Source organism: Acomys minous (genome assembly GCF_964271855.1).
Source record: "Acomys minous genome assembly, chromosome: 11".
NCBI classification, from domain to species: domain Eukaryota; kingdom Metazoa; phylum Chordata; class Mammalia; order Rodentia; family Muridae; genus Acomys; species Acomys minous.
In genome coordinates, this window is record NC_140492.1 from 3,818,923 (window position 1) to 3,837,687 (window position 18,765).

The 18,765-nt window shown below is 44.6% G+C and overlaps 1 protein-coding gene across 8 annotated transcripts in view; it reads right to left on the bottom strand.

Annotated features, from left to right (window-relative positions):
• DYRK1A (dual specificity tyrosine phosphorylation regulated kinase 1A) overlaps window positions 1–18,765 on the bottom strand; it is a 131,002-nt gene that overhangs the window by 13,628 nt on the left and 98,609 nt on the right. For 7 of the 8 annotated variants that reach the window (XM_084801401.1, XM_084801400.1, XM_084801402.1 and 4 more), the window contains 6 exons: window positions 17,970–18,089; window positions 15,833–16,021; window positions 12,557–12,704; window positions 7,982–8,268; window positions 6,271–6,417; window positions 4,929–5,069 (listed from right to left, as the gene is read on the bottom strand). In XM_084801401.1, coding sequence (XP_084657527.1) covers window positions 4,929–5,069; window positions 6,271–6,417; window positions 7,982–8,268; window positions 12,557–12,704; window positions 15,833–16,021; window positions 17,970–18,089 — 1,032 coding nt within the window. The remainder of the gene's footprint in view (window positions 1–4,928; window positions 5,070–6,270; window positions 6,418–7,981; window positions 8,269–12,556; window positions 12,705–15,832; window positions 16,022–17,969; window positions 18,090–18,765) is intronic. The other variant, XM_084801405.1, reaches the window with a different exon arrangement.

The window sequence follows — 18,765 nt, forward strand, 5'->3', positions numbered from 1 at the left end:
CTACTGGTTTAAAAGTGACTGCACCGTCACAGTGTCACGTGTGCTGAATGCTTGGTCCCTAGCCACTGGCTCAGCTTGGGGAGGCTGAAGAACCCTTAGGAGCCGGGGCTGAGACGGAAGCCAGTGGTTGGGGCGTAGCCTGCACCAGGCACAAGCTCTGGGCATGGCTTTCCATTCAGCATCTCCTAAGCAAGCAGTGCGACACTCCGGCAGGCAGACTAGGAGCTGAGGGAAGCCTTCCCCACCAAGCTGCTTGCTGCCAGTATTAGTGACAGGGAAATAGCTAGTACACCACTGCCTCTCTGCTATTGACAGAAACACACGCGCGCGCGCACACACACACACACACACACACACACACACACACACACACGGCTCCGCACCACTACAACTGAATACAGTTGCTATCAGACACCCATGAAAGAATCAGCAAGACAGATTACATTCTAGGCTATAAAACCAAACTCCAATTTTAAATGAGTGAAATCACATTTTGAAAGCACAGTACTTGTCTAGAAAATTCTCATTATATTTTGAAATTATGTACAAGATTCAAGATAATTCTGATTTAAAAAAAAAAAAATCACAGCTACATTAGGAAGACCTCAGCATATTCTTACTAGAACAGTGAGTTTAACTTAGTGCTATACAAGAGGACAAATGCCAGGACCACGTGTGCTTCATCACAGGCTAGGATAAATATTAAAACTAATTAAAAATCCATTATACGCAGGGTGGTGGTGGCATACACCTTAATCCTAGCACTCAGAGGCAGAAGCAAGTGGATCTCTGTGAGTTCGAGGCCAGCCCGGTATACAGAGAGTTCCAGGACAGCCAGGGCTACACAAAGAAACCCTGTCTCAAAAGAACAACAAAACAAAAACACCGTATAGTGAGGGTGGGGAAAGCACACGATCACCATGTCTGCAGTGCAGAAAAGGCTTGTGACAAAGTGTGTATTATCAGTGCAGTTACCACTAGGACTTGACATTCAAGTGCAAGCTTGTTTTCAAGTTTTAGAAAGAAAACACCTAGAGTGTGCAGAGACCAGCACCATGCTGCTGGACTACAGACAGGGCGATAGGAGTCCACATTAGCAAATATAAAAGGTGATTAGCTTTGTACAGAATCAGATCAACAGAGAAAGGCAACCGTCCAACAAAAATGATGTTCATCGCTGCCCCCTCCAATGCTCAAAAATAAATTCTAAGGGAATCACAACAAAGGGGGAAATCCGAAGAACTGTTAGGAGGAAGCATGAAAGCGTATCTTTACCAACGTGGGAATTAGAAAGGAGGGAAAGTTCTGTGGAGCTGAGGGAAAGTTCTGTGGAGCTGAGCATCCACTCTCAGTGATACTTGACTAATACTGGGTTTCCTTGGCATCCAAAGAGACCATGTTCAGACAAAGACTAAGCAAATGCTGCCCACGAGAAAGTGCTGACGGGCAGGCCCTGCAGCAGTAAGGCGCTGGGAACATCCGCTAGGTCTTTCCTAATGAAGATAAACATACAAAGGCCACAGTAATTCCTGCACAGTGCCACAAAAAAATTAAAATTAAAACAAAAAAACCACGTGTGTTCTCTCTAGCTTTAACTAAATAGTTCCTATTTAGGTATAAACAAAAAGTTCATTGACAGATAATAAATTACAGTATAGTCAACGAAATATCATGAAGCAATAAAACGAATTACGCCCTGAGACATACAACAGTATGCCCCATGCCCCCTCACCCCACCCCAAAATATTATCTTACTAAGGAAGTGTGCCAATCTTCACAGTCAACTGGACAGGTCACCATAGGAACAACTAGGTTAGCTGAGGTGACAGGACCTATATTGTGGGCAGCACCATCCCACAAGGCTGGGGTCCCAAAAGGAATAAATAGGGAAGAGAGCTGGGTGGCTGCACCCACCTTACAGTTTCCCAACTGCCATGTCTTCCCTACCACAGTGAGCTGCACCCACAAACTGCAAACAAACAAATACCCCTTTCTTCTGTAGGTTGCTTTTGTCAGGAGTTTTGCTGCAGCAACAAGACTGACCCTTCAGTGCTAAGACCAGATCTTAGAATTTTATAAGTGCACCTGTTTATCAGATCCACCTGCAGCAGAAATTAAAAGAGCAGAACAGAGTCAGAAAAGAAGGCGGAGCTTGGTAGAAATGTCCTGTATCCTGAACTAGGTAGTGAGTGAGAACTCAACACTCCAAGTGCGCACACACTGCTACAAACAAATTGTGCTTCAAAAAAAGGAGAACATCTGCAATCTTACTTTTCTTACTACAGAAGAAAAATATAGTTACATGTAGATTTTGGGGTGTGAACTGAGAATGCTTGTTGGCTCATGGTGATGTTGGGGTAATTTCCGAGGTGTGGCATTGCTGGACAACGCATATTACTAGGGCAGGACTTCAAGGTGAAGCCACACAGCATTCCCAGTTGGCTTTCCCTGCTTCCTACTGCGGCTGAGGAAGTGACCTCCCAGATCTCCACTGCAGCCACCATGCCACTGAGGAAGTGACCTCCCAGATCTCCACTGCAGCCACCATGCCGCTGAGGAAGTGACCTCCCAGATCTCCACTGCGGCCACCATGCCGCTGAGGAAGTGACCTCCCAGATCTCCACTGAGGCCACCATGCCACTGAGGAAGTGACCTCCCAGATCTCCACTGCAGCCACCATGCCACTGAGGAAGTGACCTCCCAGATCTCCACTGCAGCCACCATGCCGCTGAGGAAGTGACCTCCCAGATCTCCACTGAAGCCACCATGCCACTGAGGAAGTGACCTCCCAGATCTCCACTGCGGCCACCATGCCACTGAGGAAGTGACCTCACAGATCTCCACTGTGGCCACCATGGTGTCTGGTGCACATCTGGAACCCCGAGCGCAGTCCGGCCTTCCCTTCCAGCGCCTGCTCTAGTCAGGTGCTTTATCACAGCAATCAAAGTGACTAATACAGACTTCACTAAAATCTTGAATACAGGCATCTGAAATATGAAAAGCTAAGTCAACTACACCAACAACCAGTGATGGTGTCTGCGTTTATGTCCCCTCCCCACAGTGTGACCAACTCGGCCAGGGGACTCTCATCGAGCTTACAGTTGATCAGTGTGTAGTAAATATAAGTTAAGATATGATTTTTTAAAAAATCTACTGATTTCTGAAATGCCCTCAATAATCAATAAATAATAACATAGCTCAATATGGGAGAAATGATAAGCTATGTGCTACATGTAAGAGAGACTCGGGGTGGGAGTGAGGTATTTTCCATCCCCCCAAACAGCCTACTCCACTCCTGGATTTGGAGACAGTTGATGAAGCCAGCGTGCTCCATAGCAAGCCTGAATCAGAAGTCCCACAGCTTGCACACTCCTGGAGTGAGGCCACAAGTGCAAGTTAGGAACTGGAAACTATGGCCTACAATCACAGACAGTAAGGCAGAATGCAAGAAGTTGCAAACCAGTTATGAAAGAAATAATAACTGTACTCTAAGTCTCTGAGCACTGTAAAGAATCACCTGGGGCTGGGGATGGAGGTCACTTGTTTGCCTAACACCTCAGCTACACAGCAAGTTCAAAGCCAACCTGGGCCACATGAGACTCTGTCACAAAATAAAACAAAACAAACAAAAAGGCCAAAGCAAAGCAAAGCAAGTGGGGCTGAAGAATCGTTGTGTTGATTAGAAGCACTAGCTGCTGCTCCTCAAGAGAGCAGGAGTTTGGTTTCCACATGGACAATGGGTGGCTAACACACTACTGCAGCCCCCAGGGGATCAGAGCCCCCTATAGCCTCTGCAGGCGCGCGCGCGCACACACACACACATGACGAAAAAAGAAATCTCTTGCCTGGCATGGTAACGCACACCTGAATCCCAGCACAGGGGAGGAGGCAAAGGCAGATGGATCTCTGTGAGTTTGAGGCCAGCCTGGTCTACAAAGCGAGTCCAGGCCAGCCAAGGCTACACAGAGAGACCCTGTCTCAGAAAACCGATGGATGGATAAATAGATAAATAGATCTTTAAAAAACAAACAAACAAAGAAATGCAAAACAAGAATCATTAGACATTAAAAAACTCTACAATTAAGTGTATGTGAGTTAAGCAAGCGGCACCTCAGTTTCCTGAAGATGATAGCTGGTAGCAGCATCACTAAAATATAGGGTAAAATAACTAAAGAAAAAACTCTTAACTACTGAAAATGCAGAACTACAACCACAAGACAACTTACGTGCACCAACTCCAACTGTGCATCTGTGCAGTCTTTTTATTTACTAAAGCCCAAAAGACTAAGGTGCCTGGCAAATTACAGAGATGGAAAAATGCAAATTTGTTATCATTTACCCTAATAAAGCAGTACATTGGACCTCTGAAAAGTCCTCCAATCGACTGCAGCATTAAAAGATGCAGACTCCCCACTACCTTGGTCATTGAGTGAGGACCCTGAAATCTGTCAGGAGATTTCCAGTCGATTCATATCCTTGAAAAAGGATCGTGAACTGCTTAAGCTTACAAATCATCTTTTCCACTTAAAAAAATTAATAACTGACTGCAGTTATAACTTCTGCTCAGTGCTGTGACTTCACTCCTATGTGCAAGCTATGAGACTTCTGGTTAAGCTCTGAAATGAAGTATCCTGGCTTCATCAGCAGTCAGAGGCAGAGAGAGAGCAGCCTCCTTGTTTTTAGGGAAGGCCAGAAACCCCTGACCACTAAGCAAACACTGGCCCATACACAGTCAGCTCAACTCTAGTCAACTTCTGAACAAAACTACTAATTCTAATACTCTGTCATCAAATAAATGCAATGAGCTATAAGCAGACAGCTCTGGTGAGAAAAAAAGAGACAGAAAAAAAGGGGGAGGCAGCAGAGAGAGAAAAGAGGGGGAGAAAAAAAGGAAGTCCCCTCCAAGGACAAGTGTGCCCCTACTTTACCCGTTTCCCATCTTTGGTCTTCTTTAAGTTCCACGTGCCATCGGGCAGCTTCTCAAAGAACTTCCTTGCTTTTGGTGCTTGGTCAAGGATGTGAGCAGGTGGGATGCCCAGAACTTCCACTATTTTATTCATCTGATCTACCTGCATCAGAAACAACAACAGAGCCTGTCACTTCAACTGGACATTCACTCACGTCTTCGTGCTAACTCCCTCCTAGACACAGTGCACATATCCTCTGTGCAAGGCTCTGTTGTGGACACTGAAGACACTAAAACCAACAGGTACATTTCTGCCCTCATGGACCACACACTCCACAGAAGAAAAGACAGATAACCAGCAAATACAAATACCAACAACGGACACCATGCCTCAGACAGAATGGGACGGTACTTTTAAGTGTCAGTTTTTGAAGTTTTAAATAACCAGTCAAACTGTCTCACTAACTTACAGACGTAAGTTACTGTTTAAGTAAAAGCTACGCACTCATGTGACAGTGTACCTACCATGAGGCTAGAAGCCAGGCCTCCCGTGAGACACATCAGAGGGAGCAGGAAGTCCTGCTCTGGACGAGGCCAACTGCACACGGTCTCGCCCCAGCACGCTCAAGGGCATGAGCAGCACAGCCCCGCCCCGTGGATGCCCAAATCTATGTTGTACAAAATTAATACCCGCATATAATTTGTGTACATCCTCCTTTACTTCAATTTTCTGTAGATTGCTTACAATACAAATACTAGAAAAAGTCTTTATGCTGTACTGTTTAGGAACTCCTTAAACAGGAGAAGAGTCAGAGCGTGCTCCTAGCAGGCCGAGTCCCAGTAGGATGGGCCTGAGTTACGGCAGCAACAGCTACACTATTTCAATTAACGCGAGGACTGTGTATCAACATTAAGACACAAATAATCCCAAGTATAATAAAACTCTAATCTAGACATCTGGATTCTACTGTCTCGAAGATAAATCCTAGAAATAAAAGGGGTGCAAGAGTAGACACGCAGCGCAGAGACCCCTGCACAGTGGGACGAGGACAATGTCAAATGCAAAAAAGACTTTTGGCTTTGACAATGAGAAAAATGGGAAGCCACTGGCTTTCTGTTATTGTACTTAAACCTGTAAATTGTCTATGAAATGTCACTTTCTAGCTAATCGCCTTCATTAACATGTTAGCTATCTCAATTACTTGGTCAGAATTCTAAACCTACCATTATTAACTGACAATGAGGAAAAATTAAGAGAATGTAAAATAAGACCACTGACCTCAGACCTAAACAGTCAGGCTGACAAGGAGGCGCCTTCCTCTGAAGACACCCTCACTATAAAAACCGCGCTGTCAATCACATACCTCATTGGCACCACTGAACAGAGGCTCTCCAGTGTGCATTTCAACCAAGATACATCCAAGGGACCACATGTCGATAGCAAGGTCATAAGGCATTCCCAGTAGCACCTCTGGAGACCGATAAAAGCGACTCTGAATATACTGGTATATCTGAAACATATTTCAAAATTGTATTAATTCAATATGCCTTGTTTATAGTTGTATCTGCATCTGGTTAAGAACACCACCCACAGCAACAGAGCCGCTAGGCAACTCACCAAAAGAAACACGGCCAAATAATTCAACATTTCAAAGGGACAACTAAACAAAAAGACAGATGAGAATCCAGACCCGAGAAGCCGCCTGACTACCTTGGTTAAGCCAGTTTACACCTGACCCCTGCAGGCCCTTTCCCAGGCATCCCTTGCCCGTCTGCTGTCTTCTGACTCTGAGTCGGTACAATACACCATGGGTCTGGGAAATATTTCTCATGTGACACCAATACACATTAGCAGTTAAACATCTATGGCCACTGAAGGTGTAAGTCATCTCAGTTTGTCTAGACAGAGGCTACGGTGTTGGATATTAGGACCGAAATCAGGATTTGGTTTAAACTGAGGGGAAGAGTTGCTAATTGAAAACATATTGAAAGCCCTGGCACCGTAGGCGTGCGCCCCGGTCACAGGGGTCTTACTCACAGACCCCGGGGCATTGCTGGGCTTTCCGGCAGCATCCACAGCTGCACATTTTGCTTCCTAATCCAATTTAGAAAACTCTCTCTTCAACTACACAGTTTTGCACAGTTAGAATGTTAGATTAAAAAGTTTCTTTCGAGAGGACAAGCTGTAACCCGTGTGTGCATCTAAAGGACATCAATGGTACAGATGCCCGGATGCCACCAACTATGTCAGGAGGGTTCTGATTTCCCGACCCGGATCAACTTAATCACAGTAAACATGTCTGCTATTAACTCTGTAGAGAAAACTAGTTCTGCTGTGTTCAACGTGTATCAATTCTAACTCAGTGAGGAAGGTAAGACTTAACTTATTTATCAAAACGTGTGTGTACCACCTGTGCTATTTCTACACCATACCATCAAAATCACCACATTTGTGTGTATTCCTCAGTTTTTTGCTCTTTTAATATTTTTTTAAAATTGTGTATACAAAGTTCTGCCTGAACGTGTGCCTGACCGCCTGAAGAGGGCACCAGATCACATTATAGATGGTTGTGAGCCACCATGTGGTTGCTGGGAATTGAACTCAGGACCTCTGGAAGAGCAGTCAGTGCTCTTGACTTCTGAGCCATCTCTCGAGCCCATATTCCTCAGTTTTTAAGGAGCAACATTTACCTTGGTGACTTAAGAGAAGTAATTTATAGTTAAGATCCTAGCTCAAGCTAAAATTATTTCAATTTTTATATTAAAAGCTCTATTTGGGAGCTGCAAATCACCTAATATTTAATTCTTTTATCTTTTTTTTTCTTAAAAATTTTTACCATTAAACATAATTTTAAATATCCACTTTAAAAATCATCATCTTTCACTTCAAGTATTGCTACCTGGATTTTAAACTGATGCCAGCAGAATATAAAAGCACGTGCTATGTGTTCAAATAAGCAACCATCTGTTAGCTGCCTCCAAGCTATGAACACATTATTCACAATACTTTGAGTAGCTAACTATACTGTCCTACCTAATTCCACGGTTAGTCCCAAGCCCTACAGTCACACTCACCCTCTGCCCCAACTGACACGAGCTGCCGAAGTCAACGATTTTGATGGCGCTCCGCTTGGGGTTGCACAGGAGGATGTTCTCGGGCTTCAGGTCACAGTGAATGATGCTCAGCTCGGGAGTCGCGAGGAAGAGCAATGCTGTGCACATCTGCTGTGCAAACTTCCGAGTTAGGTTCAGTGAGACCCCTCGGAAATTCGTGTTCCTCAACAAATCATAGAGATTATAGGACAGCATTTCAAAAACTAAACAGAGATGGTTTCGAAACATAAAGTGGCGTTTCAAATGCACTGAAAGAGAAAAAAAAAGTTCACTTAAGTTATTCATGTTGGTAAGATGAGACTTCACACACAGAGTTCTCCATCCGTCCCTAGCAGTTCCCCATCCAGCGCGGACGGGGACCAGGCTAGTCTGAGCCCCAGCAGTAGCAGCCTGACCTTCCGTCGTTAGGAAGGTCTAACCCACTCTTCCTGAGCCTCACAGCACAGTGTCTATCAGAACATAAGGTAGCACCACCGCACGGATCCCCTCTGCTAAGACCCATTTGTGACACTGCATCTGACTGCCCTCTCCACTGCCTGTGATACATGTATAAAGCTATGTTCAGTAGCAGCTTTCACCAATACCTGGCTACTGCTTACATACAGAAGCCTGTTGTTATGTTTTAGGAAAACATAGCATGTGTCTGCAAATCACGCAGACTAAGTTCTTGGGAATCCATAATCAACATATTTGTGTATTTATTTATGGTTTTTAGACAGGGTTTCTCTGTGTAGCCTTGGCTGTCTTGGACTCACTTTGTAGACCAGGCTGGCCTCAAACTCACAGAGATCCACCTGCCTCTGCCTCCCCAAGTGCTGGGATTACAGGTGTGCGCCATTGTGCCTGGATAACTGACATATTTATTACCTTCAGCAAATTGAGAAAATAAAAATCTTGGTTAATACTAAAGGTTTTGGGAAAACTGTAAAGTCCAGGTCAAGTACAAGAAAGAAAGGATGAGTAGGCCTATGGCCAGGGACGGCCCAGAAGACATCTGCGGCTGCTGCTGACTTCTCCACAGAACTATCAGTGAGCCAATCAGGCAAAGTCGTTCACAAGCTGCATGCAACCTTTACTTCAAGCATTCTCTCACACACCAGGAAGCGCCTGTAGGTCAACTGGTGTGACGTTAAGCCAACAACGTTATGACTCTTCACTATGGTCTTACAATCCTTCCAGAGCAGTATGACAGTGTGCAGACACCCACTGTGTGAGAAGTATGTGTACGTGTGTGTACACACACACACACACACACACACACACACACACACGAGCCTTCTCAGCTGAGCCCCACACTGACTGCCTTGAGTGGTCTACAGCACTCCCATGTGATCTAGAGTTGGGATGAACCACACAAGGAGTTTTCTGTGTGGCTCGAATACAAGTCCACAGCACTGCTCAACACTGTAAGGTAACAAAAATAAACTCTAGAATTTTCCTAAGAGCATGTATTATCTGTTCTTAGTCACATCACAGTTCCTAGGTTTAAAACGAAAAATGGCTCTTTGACCGCTCAAAGGTTTTAATCTCCTGGTTAAGCAGTAGTGACAAAAGAAATGCAAAAGAGACCTAAAGTCAAATCCAACATGACTGTGCAAGTCCGAGCAAGAAGCTGCGCAACAGGATGTTCAGGTCTGCTCACCTGCTAACCACTCATGGACTGAGATACACTAGCAGGAGAAACATTGTCAAACACAGATACATTTGTTAATCTTTTTGACTGGATTCTGAAAGAATGGAGAGTTAGTAAGATTTTCTCCAATAAATGAAATGGAATTACTTTTAACCAGACCATTGTCATTAAATATTCCAGGAAAAAAACAAAAAACAAAAAACTCTATAAAGCGAATGAAGCGAAGGACAGGGAAGATTCTTGAGGGTCCATCTGCAGTAAAAAGGGGCTGAGCTCTGACACTTACGCCATGGGCAGAAGGACCACAGAACAAACCCAAACACAGAGGACAGTATTTCACATGCTTCCACCACCAACAAATGATAGCTGCTTATCCTGGCCTGAACCTAACATAAGGAACATGCACTAAAATACACATGGTAGCTAAAAGAATGTACAGTTTGTACAACTTTTCTGTGCCAATTAAAGTAAGTTACATTTTAACTTAAAAAACAAATCTGCCATATAGTGTAAGGTCATCAGAATAAATTGTAGCTATCAATTGTACCATCAGAAAGAAACCTTGAGTTTAAGGCAGGGGTCACAACACTGCTGTGTCTGAAGTTTTTCTGTGGCTGCTGTCATCCACAACACAACTCTTAGTTTCGTTCTGAGTCACTATGAATTTTCCATATTATTAAACAAGAACCTGACCGCTCCAAAAAGCAAGGCACAGGAATAAGGAAGAAACTAGGTGTGGTAGTGCATGCCTTTAATCCCAGCACCCAGAAAGAGGCAGGTAGATCTTCGAGGCCAGCCTGGTCTACAGAGAGTTCCAGGATAGCCAAGGCTACACAGAGGGACCCTGTCTAGGGCTGGGGGAGGGAAGCGGGGAAATGAGGCGTGTCTATCCCTTGATGCCCCTCCAACAGAACGGGGCTTCCTCTGCACTGAATCAGACCTGCTTGTGACAAGGAAAGCTTTTAAGACACACCCCCTACCGTCAGGAACTGTTCCGACAATTTCCAGAAGAAGATGAGTGGCACAAGTTCCCTTCCCTGCCTGGAACAGGAACAGGAGCTCACAATCGTGTGTGGTCTGCACTATCTGAAGGTCACACACGGGAACTCTGGGATGACTAAGCCGCAACGTGCTCTTATGACTTGTTTAATGATGCTCATTATTTGAAATCCAGCTTGACCTATGACACTGCATTAGAAGCTCTCAGTGCTAGCCGGGCACTTGGGGGAGAAGCAGGTGGATCTGCTTGGCTGCGAGGCCAGCCTGGTGTGCAATGCCAGCCCAAGACAGCCAGAGCCACATCGAGAAACCCTGTCCAGAAAAGCCAAAGCAAAACCCTCAGTGCTGACACGTCCCTTTATGCATGTGCTCTGCACTCAAGTACTAAGAATGTTCGGTAATTGATCACAACAGCTAAATATTAAAATGGCCACAAATTAAATTTGTGGCAAATTGGGCCATTCAATATTTGTTGTGGAAACAATGTATACATGTGTGTGGTACAGGGGTTTTTTTGGTTTTTTCCCCTCCTCATTTACATTAGTCGACTTGGAAATGTTTACGACAGTACAAGGAAACTAAACTTGAGGAACAACGGACGTCATTAGTTTGGGTATCAACAGTTTACTCTAAAAGGAAGGCACTGGGACTATTTACATGATGAAACAGCTCAGAAGATCAGGGGGATGGGCAGCTCCATGTGACACCGTACCAAGAGTGACTTCAGTGCACACACTTTCCAACAATGTCATCATCTCTAAATAGGAAATAATCCTGCTCATCGAGAACTACTTTGGTGTCTACAACTTTCATACTAACAGATAGACTCTCTGCGCCCTTCTCTTTGACCCCTGACCCCATAGCTACCTCTGCTGCTCCCAGTGCTTTTCCTTGAGGCTTTCTGGAAAGAAGCATAACACTACCAACTGTTACAGTTCTGTCAGCACGCCTGTTAACCAACTCTCTGTCAAAGAGCAGAAGAAACTGATTTTTATGTATGTGTCGGTCTGTGAGTCGCATGTGTGCAGGTAGCTGTGAGGTAGAAGGAATTAAATGCCCTTGAGTGAGTCACAGGTGGCTGTGGGCTCCAACAGAGGTACTGTAAACTTGGTTTTGTTTTGTTTTATTCCTTGCCAGTGAATAAAACAATTGTGTCTCATCAGCACTGACAGCTGAGATCTCATTAAAAAACAGCACTGGGTGAGTGAGAATGAATGCTGTTCTTCCAGAAGACCCAAGAGCTGGATTCCACACAACCGTATCAGGCGGCTTACACAACTATCTGCAACTCCAGCTCAAGGTCGTGGACGACTCTGGCCCCTGCAGAAACTTGTACCCATGAGCGTACATACACACAAAGAAAGAAGTCTCTTAAAAGTATGGAAAGATATAATTAGAAGGCATTTTGTCTGTAAACCAACTGGCTCTAAAGTCCCGACTTTCCTAACTCTTTTGCCTTACTGATTTTGTCTCTGGAATGGCAGTGAAACAAACCCTGAGTCTGAGGTTATGCGGGAGCAGGTTCAGATCCCAGCTGCAGTGCCTGAGACCCTGCACACCTACAACTATAAGGAACTTTTCTGTTATCTAAGGTTGGCGTCATCTTCCTGGGATGTGGCTAGGAGACAGGAGACACGTAGACACTCTTGTCAGAGATTTCGCACTGTGTACCACCCTACAGATTAACGCAGAACTCAGGCCTGCAAAGGCAGCTTGTATGTGCCTACTTTCAGGTGGGAACTCAGGCCTGCAAAGGCAGCTTGTATGTGCCTACTTTCAGGTGGGAACTCAGGCCTGCAAAGGCAGCTTGTATGTGCCTACTTTCAGGTGGGAACTCAGGCCTGCAAAGGCAGCTTGTATGTGCCTACTTTCAGGTAGGAACCAAAGCATCAACAGCCCTTTACCTATGTAGTACTTCATTTCCGTGTCATGCTTGTTCATGAGCTCCAGCAGGCGCACTTCTATCTGGGCTTGGTTCAGAAACGCTTTCTTGTTCTTTATAATTTTAATGGCGACCCATTCTTGCTCCACTCTGTCATATGCCTTCACGACCTACAAAGAAAAGGGAGTGGTCATTAGTGCCGTCAGTAACTGGTGTGCAGGGTACACTTCTCCACACTGCATATCCACTTTACTCTCACTTAACCTTCTGATGTGTCTAAGGAGCAGCTACTTGTGTTCAACAGATCATCTATCTAACTCACTGCACAGCGGCTAGATCTGTCTTTAGAACTGAATTTCTCCGTGAATCCTCCTTACAGTATTTCTAGGTATCCATAGAATAGGAACTTTAACAAAATTAGAACTGTTTTCTACTTCAGAAATGAAATGACTCCCGATGAACACGCTGGGTAATTTTCACTCTTATTGAAGAAGAGAGAGAGAGAGAGAGAGAGAGAGAGAGAGAGAGAGTGTGTGTGTATGATAGTATGTGCTTTTTAAAATGCTTTTTAATAAATAAAACAATGTACTCAACTATTGGGTTTTTTAATTGTTATTGTTGAGGCAGGGTCTCACTGTATAACCCTGGCTGGCCTAGAACTCACTATGGACCAGGCTCACACATCTTCCTGCCTCTGTCTCTCCAGTTCTGCATTTACAGGCATGCACCACCACTCCAGCTCAACTATTCTTTTAATGTAGAAAAACTTGATTTAATCCTAAGAATACATACAAAGTTCTAATGCGTCTCAGAAATTTTTCTAATTTTAAATTAGAATTCTTATATACAAAAATGAGGTAAGAGAATTAGTCTGTTTTTTAAAAAAGTTGCCAGCAAAGTACTATAGTGGGAATGTTATAATTAGATGCTTTGAACCCTTCTAACCCAAACACAAATGGTAGAGCCGATTAATACATTACACATCTGTAATATGACACAGTCTGAACAGGCAATGGTTTTAGATACATCTGACACATTTCACTAAGTTTGGCGGCCGAGCCTCAGAAGAGCCCAATATGAAGACTGCGGCCACTGGCTTAGGCAGGAGGAGCCTTCTCCATGTTCACATCAGCGAGGCTCAAATACACTCGAGATGATAAGTGGCATACAGCTGGAGTGCGCGGTCTCAATATCATCGTCCACCGCCTTTCACACAGGACGCTGTGCCTGGGAACACGTGACAAGTAGTTCTGCTATCTTTGACTCAGGTGACAACTACACCCACATTAGCAAGAGTGGCCCGTGACTACCCTGTGCCCAGAGGTCACTCACAAGGACTCAACACCTCCCGACTTAGCCAACAACTAGCTGCTCAAATGCTAATGGGTGGGGTAGGAGGAATATGTTAGCCTGAGGCATGCATTAAATGCGCCAATGCATAAAATCCAGCCATGAGAGATTCTTATTTACGTAGGGTTACGGTACAAGCTTCTGGAGATTTTCAATGTATAATCAGGACTAATAAACAATAGCTAAAAGAAATAAGAAAATTCCCTCATTTGACAGACCTGACAGAAAATTCAGATAAATTAGGTCACGTCCATGTGGTGAATGACAGGTCCTAGCTGTGAATGTAAATACTGCAGTCTCGGCCAAGGAGCAGACAATCAGCACAGCCAGGTAAACAGAGCCAGAACCAAATGCGCCTGTCCTGTCATACTGCGCTCCTCTGCTCTGGGCCAAGGGAGCACAAGACCAAGGTGGAGAGGGGAGCTGAGAACCCAGGGCTGCTGGGCGGGGGAGCACCACGGGCAGCACGCCATGGTGGAAGGACCACAGAAGAGGACAGGCCCTGCTGACTACTCCTCAGGGTAGGGACAGCACTCCGTCTGTCCGTTTGTAGGGCGTTCCCAAGCCTCATTAAGACACAGGCCTCAACAGTGCTTTGCTCAACAACTGTCCTGGAGACACGGGAAACACGAAGAATGAGGCCTAAGATACTATGAAAGCCTTGACTCGGTAGAAAAAGGTGGCAAGCCTCCTTTACAGCACAAACAGCAGCAGCCGTGCCTGGTGTGGCCATGCGGAGCTGGAGCAGGCACACCGCTTCCCTAGTCAGTAGCGCCTCTAAGAGTCACCTGTGGCTAAGGCCAACAATGTACTTTAGTCCTTAGCAAGATTACATCTGACAGAGGAATATTACCAACATAGTTAAAAGAACATATTCTGTTTTCTCTCAGAGAACTACGCACATTCAGACCCTATAGGTATCTGTCTGGCTTCTTGAGACACGCTCTCACATGCCCAAGGCTGGCCCCACACTCGCTGTCCACTCCTGGTAACCCTGCCACTGCCTCCCAAGCTCTAGCATTACAGCCATATGCCACCACAGCTAGTGCTTCAGTTTTGGTGGGTTTTTGTTTTGTTTTTGTTTTTTCCCCTACAGCCTGTTTTTAATCAACAAAGCAAAAAGGAATTTTACAAAAAGTCATTTTGACTCCCACTTTATTTTACACAGTAAAAAGTAGGTTTGGATTTCATGTAACTACCTAACTTAATGGCATCAACAGTAAATCAAAGCTCTAACAAAAAGAGCCTAATGACTCCATGAGATGGGGGGGCTGGGAGCAGCCAGAGAGAAAGCTTTACGGAGCACAAGTGGTGTGTGCCGCGCTCTCAGCCGTAGGACCCGAAGCAGGAAAGTTCCCGGCCAGCCAGGGCCCGGGCACATCCTGTTTCCAAAGAAAGAAAAGGCGAGGAGGGAGTGACCACCCCTAGGTGAGCACACGGGAGGCTCAGAGCTCAGGTGAGCACAGGAGAACAGCCGGGCCCAGCGTAGTCACCGGACATAGAGGGCCCCAAGGCCGGTGCTCTGCGGACGGTCCGGAGAGCCCCGACCCGGTCTCCTAGCATGAGCCGCTGCAGTCAGAATGGCTGGTGAAACGCAGAGCCCAGCTCCAGCGTCAGGGAGAACGAGGGCTCTTGCTATGCTGCAAGAGAACTCTAGCAGCCAGGCGGCGTCCTGACTAGCCCAGACCAAAGAGGAGGCACTAGCTGTCAGCAAGGCACGTTAATCACTTAGTCACAGCTAACAGTGAGTAGTCAGCAGCGAAAGAAACATTTATAAACATAAAAAGGTTACTGGAATTTTTATAGCTGTGAACTATGATCCTTTAAGTATTTAAATATACATGGTTCACATAAGCATATTAGTATTAAAGGTGTGTTACTAAGGATTTACTACTATGACCAAATACAAATTTTAATTAATGAAATGCAGTGGTCTCCATTCCATCACCTGTCCAAACGAGCCTTTGCCTATTAAGGAGTCGATCTCATAGCGGTCCATCCACTTCTCCCCGTTCTTCACGATGTAGTCGTAGTTGTCGTCGTCGTAGCCGTCGTTGTATACCTTCCGCTCCTTCTTGTGGCTCGAGTCGTCGCCCTGGCCCTGCTGGTGCCGCCGCTTCTTCTTTGCATAGTAAACCTGCAGTGAGTTTCACAAAGTTAAGCTGGTTACACTACTCAATCACTACTGAAGATGCAGGTTACAGGCACACGCCTCACAAACCAGTGGGAAATGAACTACTCTTCTCTAATAAAAAATGCAAAACAAAACACACATCGTCTGCAGTTAACATCTGAATGCAAAAACAGAACCAATGCGGCCACGTCTGTGTGGAAGACAATGCTGCGCTGCAGATGCATTTTATAAACAAGAGGCACAGGGGTGGCCTAATGCATCCCATTAAGGAAAACTCACAGTTCCTCACACTTTGTTAGCGTATGGCTTAGTTTACGTACAGTGAGATTACAGATCTTAGAAATACAGTGAGGAATCCCCAAACAAAAGAAGCAAACTTTCATTCCCTCAAAGATGAACTCAAAGTTCAAGGTCTTTTATGTTCTAATCTCCCAGCACTACTAATTTGAAATTTAATCTTACAGCAAAAGATTTTTAAGATGAAAGCTTTAAATACCAATGAATTGATGTTTTACTAAAATCATCCAATTTCTATGTCAAGAGAAAATAACCTAATGACTAATAAAAGCCATGGCCATCCGGCCTCATACCTCTCTGCTAATCCCTTATGCCTTTGGGTCAACCCTAAACCAAGTTATTTTTCTTACAGCTTAGTTTTTAAAGCTACTCGGGTGGCAACAATAACATTCTAAGAAATTGGTACCTTGATACACTGTGACAAGACATCTGATGAATGAACTTCAACAAAACCGCTAATAAGGACAGGTTAGCCCAGGTATGACATAACGCACTGACACTGATCCACTGCGAGGAACAATGTTTCAGATGTTTCCAGATAATCACAAGGCATCATAACCAAATGTGTGCAAGTGAGGCTTTCTAACTTCACCCTGACCCTGCTGACGCGTGAGCACTAAGAACAGCTCTGAGGCAAGCGGCTCCCGAGCCTTCAGGGTGAGATGGCCCGGTGGGGAAGCACTGCCTCCTCTATGCCTAACAACGAGCTACAACGCTATAGAGTGGAGGCCAGAGGTAAATGGCAACCACGCAGAAAAGGGCCAAACACCAGAAACTAACTTTTAGTGACAACAAGCCAAGTTACAAGAAAAATAATTCAATGTGCTTCTTTTTTTTTTAATCCTACTCTTCACTGCAAGTTTCTGATTATCTTACCATGGGAAGACATAGATAAGAAAATACACAAAACCAGACATGGTAGATTACCTCTGCAATCGCAGCATTCAGCAGGCTGAGGCAGGAGGACTGCTATGAGTTCAAAATCAGCCTAGGCTACAGAGTAAGATCCTGCCTCGAAAATAAGTAAAAAAAGAAAAAAATTTTTTAAGAAAAGTGTAATAGAAATGTGACTAGTTAAAATAAAGCAGACCAGTTTGACTTAATGTTAAATGTCAGGACTTCAGCAGAAAATATATACTCATTTTTAATATTTAATATAATATATACTGTATTTTTCAGACTGTAAGACGCACCTGACCAAAAGGCACATCCAGTTTTTAGAGAACAAGAAAAACAGTAAAACCAGCAATTGGACCACAAGGCGCACCCCAATCCCCCTCCCTCCACCTCGGGGCGTCGAGGGGAGGAGCAGACCTTAGGGTCTATATGAAAACGTAAGCAAAGTCTACTGCTGCCTGCACACTTTTTGTAATTATTAGTCACCCCTTCTTGTTCTGAGGAAAAGCTATAGAAACGACTCTGAGTAGTAAACACGCCTTTCTATATCCTTCCTACCTGCAGCCCTGGGGATACATTTTCTACAGTTGTAATTATGTATAAATCATTAACTTATTAGAACTCACAATACTCATAAATGGTAATCATTAGACACAAAACACATTAGACACATTTAGTTGTCTAAAGGGGCAATAGAAGACTTGTCCCTTGATCTGTTGAAATTATAGATGATGCCATAGCAAATTAAGACTCTTACCTCATTAATATGCTTGTATGTTTTGATCAAGTCAACAGAAAGTTTTCTCAGAGGAGCAGTTGCTGGATCACGGAAGGTTTGGGGCATCCGCCTCTGTAACATGACAATGTCAGGCATCACCTTAAATAGACAGAAAGACTAGCAGTTTAACTACACTGCAGCTGTGTAACACCCTGCACAACAACCTAGTCAAGATCCCGCTACCAAAACTAACAGTCAAGTCTCTTCTGCCATATACTTACTTTGTCAAGCTCTCCCTACTATAACCTAGGAAAGGCTCTTCTACCACAACCTAGTTAAGTGCCCACTACCATAATCTAGTAAAGACTCTCTAAAAAATATACTTATATTAGGCTATACAATCTCAAAGTAATTTCTTTTATCTGGATTGTAAGGGAGCAAATCAATGAAATTAAGATGCAGTATGCCCAGCTATCTATTTCCCCCGACAGTGGGACTCCAGGTCCACCTATGAGCCTGGAAATATCTGCAATGCTGCACCACATGCCTCCTCTTCCATGTCATTAGTCATAGAGCAGTGTCTTTTTCTGCATTATTTCTAAAGCCTGGCTGGCTTACAACAGGCATATAAGAACACACCTAGCCACTGAAGCAGCCTGCATCTTCTTAACCCAGCTGATTCAAAAAGGCCAGGCGGATGCTGAAAAAGTATAGTTCTAACACCCCCTTAAGCACCTGCTCCTGTCACAGAAACAAGACTGAAAACTGCACAAGCATGACGAGGTCACAGAGCCCTTCTGCCGACAGGTGCCGTGCCTCAGTCATGGAGGGTTCA